The 17,283-nt window shown below is 58.1% G+C and overlaps 1 protein-coding gene across 2 annotated transcripts; it reads left to right on the top strand.

The window, feature by feature from the left end:
- The first annotated feature begins 684 nt into the window (after positions 1-684).
- Positions 685-11,319, top strand: NINJ1 (ninjurin 1). 2 transcript variants are annotated; one of them, XM_024117193.3, is made up of 5 exons: positions 685-837; positions 8,357-8,371; positions 8,587-8,812; positions 9,632-9,794; positions 10,967-11,319. In XM_024117193.3, exons 1-4 carry the CDS (start codon positions 763-765, stop codon positions 9,784-9,786), a joined length of 471 nt encoding a protein of 156 aa, XP_023972961.1. In that variant the 5' UTR covers positions 685-762; the 3' UTR covers positions 9,787-9,794; positions 10,967-11,319. The 2 variants fall into 2 exon arrangements, with proteins under 2 accessions (XP_023972961.1, XP_023972962.1); XM_024117194.3 differs by lacking the exon at positions 8,357-8,371.
- Positions 11,320-17,283: the final 5,964 nt, after the last annotated feature.

The raw sequence follows: 17,283 nt of genomic DNA, 5'->3' as shown, positions 1-17,283 counted from the left end.
GCCACCCCCAACGGCTGGCACGGGCACAGACAGGGTGCCACCCCAAACAAGGGGGCCCTGCCTGAAGACACAGAGGCTGCTTCATTTGGGGCAACGGCGGGCACTGGCACAAAGTGGGCCCAACCTGTGGTGATCCGCTCTCTGCCTCCCCCCTCCCTCCCCTCGTGAGTGCGTGGGAGGCCTTCATGCCCCCATTTCCTAGACGAGAAGGCCGAGGCTCAGAGGGTGTGAGACCCACACGACTCGTTGACTCAGGTTCCGGGTGCGGGGCGGACGATGTGTTGGCGAGACCTGCAGTGGGGCCCCCGCGGAGAGCCTCACCCCGTTAAAAAAAACAAAACAAAACCCACACCCGCGGGAGCGCCCGCTCGCCTTCCCAGCGCGTTCGACAGTTAGCAAAGCGGCCGGGGAAAGGCCGGTTTTTGTCCTCGTTTTATGGATTAAAAGTGTCCACGACAGGAGCACAGAGGGCGACGTACTTTACCACGAACACGCGAGGTCCGGGGCCTAAGAGTGCCGAAACGCAGCGCGGGATCCCGCGGCCCTTGCCGCCCACGCGGGGAAGAAGAGCGGTAGCCTAAGACCAGCCAGCCAGGCCTCCAGACCCGGCCTGGGGGCGGAGTCTGAGGGCGGTGGCGTGCGCTAGGCGGGCCGGGGGGCGGGCCGACGGTGGGGTGGGGGCGGCGGGTGCGCAGCAGGGTCTCAGCGGCTGAGGCGCCGGCCGCCCTGAGGCCCGGAGCAAGGCTGCCCCAGCGCCGCACCATGGACTCGCGACCCGAGGAGTATGAGCTCAATGGCGACGTGCGCCCGGGCTCGCCTGGCTCCCCGGACGCCTCGGTAAGCACCCCTACCCCCGTGCCGCTGTGCGACCTTGGCCGATGCCCGCCCTCTCTGAGCCCGGCGCCAGCGGCTACCAGGGACCTATGGGCGCCGACCAGCTGCGCGCCGCGTCCTTAGTGAGGGTGGAGGTGGTCGCCACGCCCCGTGCGTTCCGCCCCCTACCTGCGTGGTCGGGGGCCCCAGCGGTGGTCGTGGGGCTCCAGCCGCCCCGGAAGATGAGCGGGGGCGTGGGCGGTTGGCAGAATGCGGGACGTGGCCCGGGGCAGGTAGCGCCCGCACCGAGCTGCACCGCCGAGGGGCCTGGGCGCCACCTTCCCCCCTCCCCCCGCCACTTCCCGCGGGCCCCTGCCTTCCCGGCTCCACACCACACTCCAACTTTGCCTCTCCTCCGGCTCGATTCGCGCCCGGACTGGGCGGAGTGGATCTCGGCTTCTGGGCCCCAGGCCAGCAGCGGGCAGACAGTTACGTCACCCACGGTGTCCACGGAGACCGCACAATCTTGTGCGTGCCCTGATGGGGAACTTGGGGCCGCTGTGGCCCCCTCTCCTCTCTCCACCTGCACTAGAGGCTCTATTCAGAGCCTGCCCTGCTGGCCTGGAAGCACTGTGGGCATGGGGCAGGCCCTGGCAGTGGTCCCATATTACAGCTGGTACCCTCCCACCCTGGGGTCCTGTCCCACTGGCAGGGCCAGAGTAGCGGTTCCTAACTGGCTTTGCCTTGGACTAGCACTTTCCCAGGGCCTCTGTTTGTGGCGCAGTCCTGAGCACCGCGCCCTCCCAACTTGTTGACTTTGGACATTCTTTCAGTTTCTGACCCCCTGGGGATGCGGGTAGGGACGGTGGCCATGTGCGCCTGACTGGGGCAGAGACCCGGCCCTGCTCAGGTGTGGGTAACCAGTCCTAGGCGATGTTGTAGTAACAGGCCACGTTTAGGGGATGGGGGGAGAACATGTGGGGCGAGCAAGGCCTTGGACTGGGGAACAGACCCTCAGCAGGCAGGACGGGTGTGCTCAGGGATCACTGCATTCATTGGCTTTGGGACCAGTTGCAGTCGCTGCAGCCCTGTACCACTCAGTCTGACAGCTGAGACCGGTCCAGATGGAGAAGCCACGGCCAAAGTGCTGAACTCCCAGGGGTTGGTCCTGAAGGCAGGTGGGAGTGGGGTCAGGAAGACTTCCTGACCATTGGGGACATTGGCACTGAGCCCTGGAGGACTGGAATGGGGTACGGGTATGCCTGCAGGGAGAACAGTGGGAGAAAGGCCCAGGGGCTGGACCACCAAGTATCAATACATTGGAGCTGGGGAGCTGGAGGTGGTATGGGAGGTCAGACCTTGCCAGCTATGGAGGCCATGGAGGGGCTGGATGCTCATGTGAGAGTGAACACATTCTTCCAGGGTGGCTCCAGTCACAGGCAGGGAGGCTCTGGGAGAGGTGGTCAGTACTGAAGGCTGCTCTGCTCACCCTGCCTGGGGCCCAGGCCCACCCAACTCTGCTCTCCAGCCTCCACCTTCCCCTTTCCACCCTCAGGACCTGCCTCACTGTGTTCTTGAGCACATCACTCTGTGCCTCAGTTTCTCATTTGTTAAATGGGGTGAGAGTAGTGCCTCCCTCAGAGGGTTACGGTGAGGATTAAATGGGCTAATGCGTGTGAAGTGCTGTAGGAAACTGGGCACACAGCATTGTTAACATTCCTGCCTGCCACACAAGACCCTCTCCCAAAGATGAAGCCCAGGCAGGGTTTGGAAAGGGCAGCACCTTCCCTCAGGTGCAATCCCTGTGGACAGGCATGGCCCTCCCCCTGCACCTCACCTGGCTTTTCCACAGCCTTCTCTCCCGGCGGTCCCTGCCTGAATCTGAGCCCCAAGCTCCTGCTTGAGGAGGGGTAGAAAGGCTTGCTGGGAGGAGGGGCAAACCCCAGGATCTTCAGATGTGTCCCCACTTAAGCAAGAGCCCCAGACAGCAGGGTGTGTGGGCTGGGTCACCACTATGTCCTTGGCTGCAAGAGGACTGAGTGGGAGGCCCAGGCCCAGAGCCCCCATCAGTCTCGAGATGCCTTGCCATGCATGCGGCCTTGGGCAAGTGCAGACCCTCTCTGAACCTCAGCTTTCTCCTCTGTGAAGTGGAGCAGGATCACGCACCTCCCAGGGTGGCTGGGCTCAGGGAAGAGTTGTATGAGTAATTCATGGGCAGATGAGCCCTGTCGGGCCAGGGTGGTGGAGGAGCTCTGCAGATGTCCCCCTCCACGTGCCCCATATCCCCATGGCCTCCATGCAAGGCCGGTCTGCTCAGGTGCCCCGCAGGAGTGAGTTGGAGTCTTCACTAGGTCAACTCACTTTTGGCTGGCAGCAGAAGGAATAGTAAACATCAATTTTAGTGTGAAAATAAATGTGGCCCTTGACTGTGTCATGCCCGGGGATTTATCTCAGGGGGCAGCTGCGTTGGACCCTGCAGCAGATTCTGGGACCACAGCCAGCTGAGGACACAGCAGGGAGGTGGCAGGACAGGGTGCAGTGAGGCTCCTGGGGCCACATTTGGGCTTGGAAGCCAAGTCCTGGGAGGGAGGGGTGCGTGCACAGCCTCAGCTGCTGGGGGAAGTTTGCTCCTTTTCTCTTAAACTTTTTTTTTTGGCTGCATTGCACGACATATGGGATCTTAGTTCCCCGACCAGGGATCGAACCCATGCCCCCTGCATTGGAAGCGTGGAGTTTTAACCACTGGACCGCCAGGGAAGTCCCAAGTTTGCTCTTTTTCTCATTTCTGCTCTCCTGGCAGATTCCGAGGCTGGTGGGGTCTTGGCCATGTTCCAAAAGGCAGCCCTGATGTGGCTGCGGGGTTACTGCTGGCCATTGCTGAGTCCACAGGAAGCAGGACTGCCCAACCCAGCCGCAGCAGGGAACCCCCCCAGCCCCCCGCCCCAGGAAACTTCCTGCCATGAACTCAGACATGGAGCAAGAGACATCTCGGGGCTGGCTGGGTGCGGATGGTATGGGGACAGTGCAGGAGTAAGCCGGTGTGACCTGGAGCAGGTGGCTTCATGCTGAGTCCAGGCGGTGGCCACAATAACAGCTTATGCCCCGCACTAGTGGGTCAGACAAGGGACACCCCAGGCCCCAACAGATCCTACTCAGTCAGTTCTCAGGTCCCAGCCAGAGGCAAGGACGCCAGAGCCCGCACATCCACTGTTGCCCACTGAGCCCAAGGGGAGGGGCCTTATGCAGGAGTGGCTAGGATTTTTTAAATGAAATTAATTACAAATTGGTACAGTTCATTTAGGAGGCAACCTTTCAAAGTGGTGAGGCCTGGGTGGCGAGAAAGAGGAACATCCAGTCCTGCCCTGCACCAGCTGTGCTCTGACCAGCCACTGGGCCTCTGAGCCCTTCATTCACTCCCCTTTATGTGCCCATTTTATAGATGAGGAAACCGAGGCACAGACCAGTCACTCTGTTGGTCCGTGGTGTGGCAGGATATGGAGATGATAAAGGATAAGTGCTGATGGAAGGCCCACACCCCAGCTCCTCCCAGGGTAGCTGATGAGCCTCATAGATTTGTTGGGGGCTTGGTTCTACAGATGTGAAATTGGGCTCTGGGAGCGTGGGCAGGAATTCCCATGTGGGCTCCTTGTTCCATACTTGTACATGGGGTTTGGAGTCAGTGGCAGAATTGGGGCAGGCAGGATTGGAGGAAGTCCATAACCAAAACCCTGAGGGGTCCTGCAAGGGTTCAGTGGGCCATGGCCCTGGCCTGCCCTTGTCTCCCAGGGGAGCAGAGAGTGTACAGGCAGGAGGCTGGGGGTGGGCCAGACCTCCTGGGCCCAGCTGGAGGCCATGGGCAGCCCATCCAAGCCCAGGGTGGACTGGAGGATGCATTGTGCTGAAACTCGGTTCTCTGAGTACCACAGACCTGCTTTGAATCCTGCTTCTGTCCCAACTCCCCTCCCTGTCCAAGCTGAGGTTGTCCAGCAGTGTGCCCCTGGGCCAGGTGGCCTGGGTCCCTGTGAGCTGCCTACCAATGGCTGGGATGAGACCCTCTGTCCACAGAAAGTGGGCTCAAGGAGCCAGCCCTGTGGGCATCACTGCCAAAGCCAGCTCCCTCCCCACAGGCTCCTTCCTGGCTTTTAGGGAAAAAAGTCTGGCAGCCCGGAGCTTACTCAGCTTCTGGGTTGCCGCTGAGGTTTCAGGGAAGTCCTCTTGGCCCTAGGGACACATTAAACTGGGTATTTGTTCCCTGCACTGCCCAGGTCATGGGCAGGGGTCTCGGTGAGAGGGTCCCAGCATGGCTCCTGGCAGCTGGGTGGGAAGGTGGCCTGTCCAGGCCCATAGAGCTCCGCACCTGTGAGAAGTGGGCTCTGACCGCCCCCCCAGCCCCAGTGGCCTTCTCAAGATAGTAGCCTCCCTGGGATTCACCTGTGCAGCGGTCACCTCTAGGGCCCAGAGCTCCCTCCACAGCTCAAAGCCCCTCCGCAGAAGGCCTAGGACACAAGGTCAGACATGGGAGAAGCAGATCAGCCCTGCAGCCTCCTCCCCACCCAAGCCCCTAGCACACAAACCTCCTGGGCCCCCTGACCAGGGTGGACATGAAGCTGTGCCATGTCCTGGGTGGCCCTAAGATTTGAGGTGGATAGGCTGATTCAAATCCTGATCTGCCCCTCCCTCACAGTGGCCCTGGGTGAGCCCCCCTGAGCCTTAGTCTCCCACTCTATAGAATGGGAGAACAGTGCTCTTTCTCAGTGTTAGTGGGGGCACTTGGTGGGTTGTAGAGCTTCCCAGTCTGTGGCCTGGGGTATACAAATGGGGAAACTGAGGCCCAGTGAGGGGGAGCGTGTTGTCAAGGCTACACTGCCAGGCTATAGTGAGCTGGGGCTTGACCAGACCTCCCCCCACCAGCCCCCGGCCTGCAGTCTCTGGCCAGCGCTCCTTATCACTGCATAGGTTGAACAGGAAGCAGATGGCCGTATGGGCAGGAAGTGCCCTGTATCACGAGGGGCACATGGCCTGGGGCCCTTGCTTGCTAACTGGGGCCCTGAGACATTAGCCAGATCCCCCAGAACCTCCCGGCATGTTTGCTCCGTGGCCCTGTTGCACACATGGGAGACTGAACCCCAGAGGGGCTGGCTGTCCTGAGGTCACTCAGCTAGAGCCAGGGGCTGGAGACTTTTGAGCACTCAGGCTTACAGGTGACCCAGATCCCAGACCCCCACTGCAGGGCCCAAGGGGACTGTGGTGTCAGCTCGCAGGGCTTCTGAGCCCTGGGTTCAAATCCCAGTGCAACCCTCACTTGCTATTGGCTTTGGACAAGGTTCCTCCCCATATAGCCTCAGTTTACCCTCGGTAAGTGGGGTGTGAGGACAGGGGGACTCCCTGGAGGAAAGCACCTAGCTAAAGGGTGAGTAAGATGATGGGCCGTGCCCTGGGCACCCAAGGTGGAGGACAGCGGGGCACAGGCACCCTGTGCTGGGGGCACTGCTGCTGATGGTATCATTCTGTATTTGAATGTGCATGTGGCTGTATGGGCATAAAATATTTAAACAGTTCAAGAGACCTCAGAATAAAAAGGAATTCTCCCTCCTCCTCAGAAGCCTCCACAGTTAGCCTGGATGTGTACATATGTGTGTGTATGTGTGTTTGTTAATGCATATATACACATGTATTATATGTGTGTGTACGTGTATGTATACATGTGTCTGCATGTGTGCTCATATGTGTTTGTCCATGTGTACTGTGTATACATGTTTGTGTATGCTTACACACATATATGTATTGTGCTTGTGTGTAGATGTGTATTGGGTACTTAAGTGTGTGTGGAAGACATTTTGGCCTTTTGGTTTATGAAACATAGGGGCACATGGCCAGCGGGCCAGTGTCTCCAGGATGCCCACACCCAGAGGAGCACACACATGGTGAAGCATGGCCAGATGGGCCGCTTTGCAAGAGCAGAGCTGGGAGACAGCCTGGTGCTTTTTTTGCGGGGAGGGGCACAGACCCTGGGGAGAAGTGGTGTGCCTTGGGTGTTCTTGGTCTGGGATGTGGCCTACCCAGATGTGAGTGCAGCTGTAGGCCTGGCATGGAGAGGCTAAGGGGAGACTTGAAGAAAGAAAGAGGAGACCCCAGGCTGCACATGGAATTTCCCAAAGAGCAGGCCAGGGCCCTGTGTCCAGCGGAGGAGGCTCTCCCTGGGGGCTCTTGGGTCTAGAATTTTAAACCAAGTAGATTTGCTACTTAAGAACAACTGACACAGGGAAAGCAGGACATAGCAGAGCCGCCTACGTTCCCGTCCTTCCTCCTGGGCATGTTATTCTAGATTAAATTTAAAAGACATAATGTAAAAATGAAGACCCCGCCCTTCTGTAGTTCTGTAATTTCCATGGTGAAATATCTCCAGCTGCAGAAAGTAGAGGCTTGCCCTCCCCAGAACCCCCACCTCCCATCCCTGCATCTTTCATGACTCTAGAAACAAGAACTGAGTGGCCCCAGGAGGCCTAGTGGCTCAGGGATTCCTGTGGACAAGTGGCCAGGGCTGAGGGGTACAGATTTGTCCTGGGAGGTTGGGGAGGGGCCTGGCCAGGGGCAGCTTGAGGAGGGCAGATGGGCTGGATACAAAGAGGAGGCCTGGCAGCTTAGAGCTGGCTTCAAGTGAAACAGCTGTCCCAAGAGGTAAACTCCAGTCCTGGGAGGGGTCTTTGTGGCCTGGACTCCAGCCTCGGAGGCAGGCCTTCTCCTGCCTAACTACCCTCCCCCCTCCTGCCCCAGGAGAGAAGAGCCTATCCTACAGGGGGAGTCAACTCTGGGTGGGGCCTTGTGGCATGAAGGGCTCTTGGGAGTGACAGGGGCCCTGGCCTTGAGGACTGGGGATGTTCTCAGGCAGAAGTGAGGGAAGAGGTATCAGAACTTGTGTTCCTGTTTTATCAACATGAACATGAAGGCAGAATGAGCCCTGGAGATCCACTGTGCAGCATGTCGTGACCAGTACAGCACTCTAAGGGTGATATTAGTATTATCACAAATACTAATCATAAAGGGTCAGGAGAAGACTCTGGATGTGTGGTGGCCTGGATGTGGTGATTGTGTCATGGTACACACTTAGCTCCAAACTCTTCAAGTTGTTCATGTTTATTATGTACAGCTTTTTGTGTGTCAATCACACCTCAGTAAAGTGGTTTTAAAAAAATTTTTTAATAAAAATTAAGGAGGAAGCTAAGCTCAGTTGCATTGTAGAATGCTGAGGCATCTGTTGAGCACCTGCTGTGTGCCTGCACAGCTGGGAGATGGCCTGGGTGGATCAGCCATCCCAGGAAGACTTGTTTCAGGTCTGGGCGAGTATGCAGGGATCTGGGATCCAGCTGCCGTCACGTCACTTCCCGCCCTGGCACCAATCACCTCCTGGAGAGGAGGGCAGACAGGGGCATTCAGGGAAGGCTGCCAGATGGCCCCGCCCATGGCAGGCAGACAATTGGTGGCATTTTCCCATCTAAAACCAGAGTGTGTGCTAAGGCTGTGTTTTGTTTCCTTTCTCTTCCAGGACTTGATTCCTAGGGTGGGTCTTGCTGGGGCTGCACAGCCTTCTCTGGGCCTCTTGTTCTATTAATTAGCACTTCCCTTTTGAGCCCTCATCTGGGCCCTCACCTGCTGATCTGATCAACCCTCACATCCCTGGGAAGGAGACCAGGCTCAAAGGGGGGATCACCAGGGTGGGCCCAGGCCTGCAGCCCCCTGCCGCAGAGCCCGGGCTGACCACCCCCCTCCCTGCAGCCACACCGCTGGGGCAGGAACCAGCCCATCAACATGAACCATTATGCCAATAAGAAGAGTGCGGCCGAGAGCATGCTGGACATCGCACTGCTGTTGGCCAACGCCTCCCAGCTGAAGGCTGTCATCGAGCAGGGCCCTGGCTTCGCCTTCTTCATTCCCCTGGTGGTCCTCATCTCTGTCTCCCTCGCGCTGCAGATTGGTGTGGGCGTGCTGCTCATCTTCCTTGGTGCGTGCCTGGGCAGGGGGCCCCAGCAGTGGGAGGGCCCTGGGGTACCCCTGCCCCACGGTCAGCTGATTCTGCCTGCACGCACCCTGGGATGCGTCACTTACCCCACTGAGTGTTTTTCAGGCCCTCACAGAGCTGCACAGGAGCCCTGGCCCTTCTCACTAGGCACATGGTCCAAAATGTAGCTCCCACCGTGGCCCCCAGAGGGACCCCCATGTCTCCATCTTTCCACTCACTCAAGCTGAGGACACAGGAAAATGTCATAACCATACTAAGAGTTGATATGTACTGGGCACCTACTGTGTACCCTCTAGACCTTATGGCGTTCTGTAGGGACTAGGTGGTAGTCCTGCCCCCAAGGTGAGGGTCAGGGCTAAGAGCACCAAGAGCTTTGGGCTCCCCCCAACCTCTGCCTGGCTGTGTGACCTCAGGCAGGTTCCATGACCTCTTGGACCTGTTTCCTTGCCTAGAAAGTGGACATAAGGACAGCCTTGGGTAGGTGTGAGGATGGCTAGATTATCATGCACCAGCACTCAGAAAGGTGCTTGCCTGTGCATGTTCAGCACATTGTGCCTTAAAATCCAAGCCTGGGCCTTGGGCCTCCATGCCTTCCACTTCATGACCAGGCACCAGGCCCCTCTGAGCTTCTGTTCACTGAACAAGGGGGGATGCAGTGGTCAGGCCACAGATACCAGACTGCCCAGGCCAGAGCCCATTGTCTGTAATGTATTAAGGCAGCCATGTCTCTCTCTGGGGGACAGAAGAGGGCCCCTTGGTGTTGCAGAGCCCTGGGCAGTGTCTGCTCCCTCTCGCCCACAGTCAGGTATGACCTCAACAACCCTGCCAAGCATGCCAAGCTGGACTTCCTCAACAATCTGGCCACCGGCCTGGTCTTCATCATCGTCGTGGTCAACATCTTCATCACTGCCTTTGGTGTCCAGAAGCCCACAATGGACATGGCACCCCGGCAGTAGGGGCTCAGGTGAGCTGTCAGGGCCGGCCCCGGCAGGGTCTACATGTGGCTCCACCACAAGCCCACCCACTCACCCCACTGGGCCACTGACCCAGCGTGGGGGACTCAGGGTCTTTCATGCAGAGCCCCTGTGACTGCATCTGCCCTCACCTGGGCCTTGCAGGGTGGGCGCCCCTGGCCGTGTGCACCCCCACACCACACTCAGCCCACTGTCCTCGCTCAGAGAGACCCAGCGCCTGCCCAGGGTCACCCCACTTGGGAGCAGGAGCCACAAGGAAGTCGAGTGACCCTCATAACACACTCAGCAAGCCCCTACTATAGGATGGTTCATGGGGGCTCAGACACAGGCAACCCTGATTGCCGTGAGGGAAGATGCAGAAGGTCAGTGGGTCTGGCGTGTGTCATGTGTCCAGAGTCTGGAGCCCTGGCCAGGGCTGCACAACACAGGTCCACCCACCCTTGGGTCCAGCAGTCCTCGGGCCTGCCCCAGAGGAGACGTGGGTGCCACAAACAGACAACTGTCCATCCACTAGCACGGCAGAGTGGACAGGAGACTGTCGCTACACAGCAAGCATCTATGTGTCAGGGGCATACTAGAAAACCTTACAGATTGACCAAGTGGACAATGAGGTAAGATGCTGGGAGCAGGGCCTTTGTGTGGCCCCATTGTGAGCATCTGGCCTCCACTTGCCCATGCCATTTCTATTGGCCCCACCTGGCATCTGATTCACTGCCCAGCTGCTAGCACCAGTTTGTTGTTAAGTCTGTCCCCCGTGGAGCCCTCTGGATGCCAGCCTGCTCCCTCACTCATTGCATGATGACTGGGCCACTTATTAATCACCTGTTTGTGTGCCCCAGACACAGTCCTGACTCTCCCCAAGCATCAGCCTAGCCAGGAGACCTTGGGGGCCCCACGGCACATGTCCACCTGCTGGCCCCTGCTCTCAGAGGGCCCCTATCAGAGCATGCTGGGACCAGGCTTTTAAATCCTGACAGTGACCCAGGAGGGGAAACTGTGGCTCTCCCAGGTCAGAACTGGGCTGTCTGATTCCGGAGTCGGAGTGACCCCAACATTTGTGGGCTGGTTGCCAGACACAACACTGAGGCAGGGTCATCAGAACAGAACTGGAGGCCCCTCTGGCCTTGGCGACCCTCATGCCTCTCCTCTCCCTTCTTTGCAGATGCCCCCGGATCGTGCCTGGCCGCAGCTGCCTAGACCCAGGAAGCGCCTTGCCCTTGAGGCCCACCCTCCTGTGTGCGCATTCTCCCAAACCGCCATAGCCCAGGCTGGCCCCACTGGACTGCGTGCAAACAAGCCACACACGGTCAGGCCACTCTGGCCAGCACAGGGCCTGCTCTGCCCTCAGCTGCTCCTCCTCCTGCAACGTGGCACGGTGAGGCCCAGAAGACAGAACTGTAGAGTCCTCAGCAAGGGTCGTCGCTGCCGTGGACATGCAGCAGGCCCAAGGATGGGAGGGCAAGAGGCTGGTGCCGTCTCAGGACATTTCCAGAGGGATGAGGAGATGCCTGCCCTCTGCCACCAAACAAGCCGCACACGGTCAGGCCACCCTGGCCAGCACAGGGCCTGCTCCTGCTCCTCGAGCGTGGAGTGCGAGGCCCAGAAGACAGAACTGGAGAGCCCCCAGCATGGTCGTCGCTGCCGTGGACATGCAGCAGGCCCAAGGATGGGGAGCAAGGGGCTGGCGCCATCTCAGGACATTTCCAGAGGGATGAGGAGATGCCTGCCCTCTGCCAGTGCAGCAGTGTCCTGGCCTTGTGTGCTGCCCTCCCTGAGTGACCCATGACCTCTGCACTTCCTGACCCAGGACCGTAGACCACCAGCGACGCTGTGGGACCCCCACAGTGGCCACTGACTCAGGCCTCACACCCTCCACCAGCAGTGACTCGGCAGGGCCCTAACCCCTCCTTGGCGGTCTGAGCCCCCACTTTTCTAAGTACAAGTAACCAGTAAAGCTGATGCTCCTCCTCGTGTGGCTCTCCCAGTGCCATCCTCCCCTCCCCCAGGCCTGGGTGCTGCACCGTGCCCCTCAGAGCACCAGCCTGTGCAGCCTTCCTCTCTCTCTCCCCACAAGCCTGTGACCTTTGTGGGGAGTAGCCTCTGTTGGCATCTCCAGACATCACCCCCATGTGTCCTCGGGCACTCAGCCTGGTGACCCCTGACCAGACCCTCATGGAAAGTTCCAGCACTCCCACGTTTCCTGCAGTTTGCATGCCCACACAGGTCCCTTCTGTACCCACAGTACTGGCTCACCTTGTGGTGGTGCTGGGCACTGCTGGTCAATCAGGCCGAGGGGACCGAGGAGAGTGGGGCTGGTGCTGAGCAAGCCTCGACCCTGCAGAGGCACCAACAAGGGCCAGGTGCTGTCTCGGGGGGGCCATGGGGCCACATCTCACCTGGCTGGGCCCTCCAGCTCCCTCAGTCCACCCTGTGGCCTCTAGGGCCTGAGCCCTCACTCTCTGCCCCCTTGTCACCTCCTTTCTGACTCCTGCTGGCCCCACCCCCTCATCTCCTTGAGGCAGCAATGAATGCCCTTACTTGGTCCTCTCCAGGTGAGATACCTGAGAATCCCCTCCAAGCAACTGGAGCCCCGGGTGGGGATGCAGCCCCCAAGAGCTCCCAAGGCCCCTCCCCCATCACTTCTCTTGCCATCTCCACTCTGAGCCTGGGGCAGCTCCAACACCTTGTTCCCTTAAGACATTCAGGTGACCCCACAGACTCTTCTGTGGGGCTGAAAATTCAACTCTGCACAAAGTGATTGATAAACAGGAGTGCTTGTGGGTGAGATGATCTAATCCTGGGCTTTACTTTAAATAAATAATCCAGGAAAAAACATAGGGAAATGGATGAAATAAGATTGAAAGTGCTAGTGGCTGCAGAGCTGGGGCCACGGGGCCAGCTCTCTGCTCTTCTGAGTGTCTGAGTGTCCCATAAAGAAGGTTTTTAAAGGTGATCCACATATGGGATGAGGTCCATGAAGAAGCAAGACCAGCAGGTAGGCAGTGGGTGGACACATGTTCCCAGAGGATCCAATGAACCTGGGGCCACCCCAGCCAGAGGGGTCAGATGCAGAGCTGTGCAGGTGGCTGGGCCCTGGGAGCAAGTGGTACAGAGGACCACCTCTCCTGCCGCTCACTATAAGCACATGTTACCTTGGCTGTCTTGTTATTCCAGGAAGCAGGAGAGGTCAGGCTCCTGGCTGTGAACCTCCCCTACCACCTGGCCCTCATGGTGGGTCCAGGATGGTGTCCGTGCCCCCAGGTCCAGCCCTGCCCAGGGCCCAGCACAGGTGGATGCTGCCCAGGACCACGTGCCTGCTGTAGCCTGAAGCAGTCTGTGGCCTGTGGTGTGGGCTGGCTGGCAGCCACACAAGACGGGATGCCAGCCTGTGTGGACCATGGATGTGGCCAACAGATGGCCTAGTTCCTCCTTTGGCCAGGACAGGAAGCTGGCGCAGATGTGGCCAGGGAGTTTAAGCCCCAGATGGCTGGACTGGGTCCCAGGTCACCAAGCCAGGCTGGCCTCCACGGGTGCTAGGGGTATCGGGGGACAGGACATGACAGAGGGTGGGTCTGTGCATCCCAGCCCCCTACAGCCCCTGCCCCAGCTGCTCCCCCAACAGGTACACATGACTGCCCCCCACCTGCCCACCCACCAGCACCCAGGCTCATGTCTCTACAGTTCCGGCCCCCTGACCCTCACTCCAGATGTATTCCTGTCTCAGGTCCATGGCATGTGCTGCTGCTCTCTAGGGTCAGGGCTGTGCCCTGAGGTCTTCCCCCTGGCCCTCCTGACCACCACTGCTGGTCACTGTCATGGTGGGCCATTTGGGTTTATTCTGCCTTTGGTACCATTGGCTAGCATCACTGCCCACAGTGTCCCCCTGGGGCCCATATCTGAGCCCTGACTACCCCTGCACCGTCTGGCCCAAGACCAGGGCTGCTCCCTGAGAAGGAGGGTCCTGCCTACCACCTCCCTGAAGGCTGAGGGAGCTCTGCCTGAGCTGGGGGAGGAGGTGGACCCCTACTCATACTTGCACTTCTATTTGGTCTGACCTGGCTCTCCCACCGGTTGCAACCACCCACAGCCTATGTCCCCAGCACTGTGTCTGACATACGGTAGGTACTTAGTAAATATCTGCAATAGATTCACTCCTCCTCGAGTTCCGAGCCCTGTGCATGTGTCACAGTGGCCAAGGGATGGACAGAAAACCGAGGCCCAGAGAGCGAGTCAGGGCCAAGCCAGACCCAGGGGGGTGTGACAACCCTCAGGGAGTCCTCCGAGACCCTAACACATCCACTGCTTGTTAACTACCCCCTCTGCCCTACCATGCAGCTGCCCCACCTGGGGACACTTCTCTGCCCTCCCTGGGGATGGCAGAGACCCTTAAGGAGTAAGAAGCAAGGAAACATACGTGCCAAGTTGGGGGACTCCACAGAGGGACACACAGGGAAGTCAAGAGCCGGGGAGCTCTCGAGACCGATGCTCTAGGACCCAGGACTGGGAGGGAGCCCCAGGAAAAGACAGGCTGTGGTGCATGAGCCCTGAGGCCATGTGAGCTGGGGCTGGCCTTGAAGGAGTGTGGGGTGGTCAGAGCAGGGGAGGGAGCAGTCATGCAGAGCTTGTTGAGTAAGCTCTGGGGGGACTGTGTGCTTAACCTTCTTACTGTAAAAGATAGAGAGATGATGACGGATGGATGGATGACAAAAAGATGATAGATTAATGGACAGATGGATAGATGATAGATAGATATAGATAGATAGATAGATAGATAGATAGATAGATAGATAGATAAGATAGATAGATAGATAGATAGATAGATAGATAGATAGATAGATAGATAGATAGATAGATAGATAGATAGATAGATAGATAGATAGATAGATAGATAGATAGATAGATAGATAGATAGATAGATAGATAGATAGATAGATAGATAGATAGATCGATAGATAGGGGTAGGGATAGATGAGTCATCCCCAGGTCACCCCTGGCAGAGTCACCAGATGAGGAAGTAGCTCTGTGCCAGTGGAAGCCCAAACAGGACCCCTGTCCCTCTGGGAACCCTTGTTCTTGTCTCCTCATTTCTCATGTCCCCTGCATGTGCCCGAGGACACCACAGTTTATTCCTGCCTGGCTCAAACCCTGGGAGCATTCCAGGTCCGTTTCACTCTACAGGTTCCCCTTCCCTGACCCGCCATCCCCACTGTCCACCCTTCAAGGCCATGGCCCACTTGACCTGGGTGGGGGGAGGACAGGGTGAGTCAGGGGGCTCTGAGGAAGGTAGGCCAGGATGGGATGGGGGCCAGCGGACCAAGAAGGTGGACTTTTGCTGCAGGATTGGGTCATTCCTCCTTCCCACACCTGCCACACCCACCTACCCATTTCCCTCCCCTCTCTCTCAGGCGCCTTCTCTCCCACCTGCCTTTAATTGAACTTAATTCCTCTTTTCTCACCACATTATTTATAAAAAACCAAGGAGCTGAATGCTTTAACATTTTTCTTCCCTTTCTCTCAAGTATTTATTTCAGGGGAAACTAAGCTAAGCTGCTGGATCTGTGTGTGGCCCAGGGAAGATGCCCCATGGCAGCAATGCACCCTAGGCCCTGCCCCAGCCCTTGGTGTCCTCAGAGGGGAGATGGGGCTCCAGTCCTGCCTCCAGGTGGAATAAGAATTGAGGTCCCAGCTGCCACGTGGCCAGCGATGAGGAAGGGCCCTGCTCCGTGCTCCCAAACCCCCACCCAGTCTACAAGACTGGGGTCCCAGAGCCCATACAACAGGGACCTGACCCAGGGCTTGGTCAGGCCTGGGGTTTATGCAGAGGTTTTGGGGGCACAGGGTGAGCAGTATCTTCTCTGAGATAGTCCACAGAGCACTGACCTGGCAGGAACTGGATATAACAACCCTGTATTCCAACAGTGTCAGCACCCCCACCTGGACCCTGTGCCCTCCCCCCAGAGGGAAACCCCGCATTGTGCAAATTGCAGTTGCATTTCTGGTTCCACAAACACCAGCCTGTGACCTCACCCGGCCTGAACCACATCACTGCTGGCAAGAGTATCTAGGGCCCTAACTCCCTCCATCACAGGACCACTACTCTTCACACACACACCTCCTTCTTCACAGACACACTTCTCCCAAATGCCCGCATCACTTCCATCCCTCCCATCCTCCTCACACCCTCCCTTATTCCTCTCCCTACATATGGGAGTTCTTCCCCACCCCAGGCAGACTGGAGATGGGACAGTCATCCCAGCACTGTGGTAGCCAGGATGAGGAACTACTCTTTGTTTACTAGAGTTTTGGGGGGACTTTCCTGGTGGAGATGGCATTTTACCAAAGACCCAGGTTGAGTAGATGGGGGGTGGAGGGCGGATGGTTAGTAAAGAGTGTTCCAGCCGAGGGAATAGCATGTGCAAAGGTGCAGAGGCATGTCATGGGCAGTTCCAGTTGTTGAGGTATGGAGGTGGGGATGGGGGACAGAGGGTCAGGGGGCCAGCAGGGCAGACTGTGGCCCATGGTGTCTTTCACACCCTGATGGACTTAATTCATTCCAGGTCATGGTCACTGACTGACAAAGTGGTTGGCAGGGCATGGCCTCATGCAGGGACATACTGTGCCTAGACATGGATGCCCCATTGTTCTACCTCCCTCAGTCCCAGCCCAGGAGTGGAGGCATTGTATGGCAGCAACCAGCCAGGGGCAGGCAGATGGCAGAGGGGCCTGGCTGCTGGTCTGGGCTGTTGTCACAGACTTCAGCTGCAGGCATGGAGTCCAGGCACAGTCGGGGAAGGGGCTGTTGAGGCAGGGATCCACGGAACGGTCCAGAACAGCCTGAGCTCGGGAGCTGCTTTGGACCTCCAGGGCAAGGCCTTGGTAGGTCATGGATGGAAGGAGAAAGTCAGCAGTCACAAGAAGTAGCCCAGCTCGAGCCAAGGGAATAGGTGTCCTGGACTATCACAGCTCACCAGACGGGTCCTGAGACCTGGGACAGGCACTCACCGCCTCTCGCTCAGGGGATGGAACCCTGCCACAGGGTCTCACAGGTCTCGGGGGTGGACAGTACCCAGGACTTCCCTTCCACAGGCCTGCGGGCCCTGTCTCTGGGATGTTCCCTCAAAGGTGCTTAGTTCGGTGCTGCTATAACAAAGGCCGCAGACTGGGTGCCGTATAAACAACATTTATTTCAGGAGGTTGGAAGGCTGAGATCAAGGCACTGGCTTATTCAGTGTTTGCTCTGCCTGCACCCTTCACACAGTGGCCTCATTTACTTTTACCCAGATGTCTCTATCACCTACAGTCAGCCCTCTGTCACCTTCACCCAGTAGTGCCCTTTACCTAGTGTCTGTCACTTTCACCAGGCATGTGTCACTTTTACCCAAGCGTGTCTGTCAGAGAGCAGGACAAGCATCAAGAATACCCCAGGCATCTGCCCAGGAAGCAATTACCCTCGGAATCAGAATCTTGCTCGCTCACAAT

The sequence above is a fragment of the Physeter macrocephalus genome, chromosome 9 (assembly GCF_002837175.3).
Source record: "Physeter macrocephalus isolate SW-GA chromosome 9, ASM283717v5, whole genome shotgun sequence".
In the NCBI taxonomy this organism is placed as follows: domain Eukaryota; kingdom Metazoa; phylum Chordata; class Mammalia; order Artiodactyla; family Physeteridae; genus Physeter; species Physeter macrocephalus.
This window is presented reverse-complemented; position numbering and strand designations above follow the sequence as displayed.

Bases quoted from the DNA above. Each gene is read 5' to 3' on its own strand.
- NINJ1 (XM_024117193.3), top strand. From the start codon at position 763: ATGGACTCGCGACCCGAGGAGTATGAGCTCAATGGCGACGTGCGCCCG. The intron at 8,813-9,631 runs GTGCGTGCCTGG...TCTCGCCCACAG, and splicing joins CGTGCTGCTCATCTTCCTTG to TCAGGTATGACCTCAACAAC.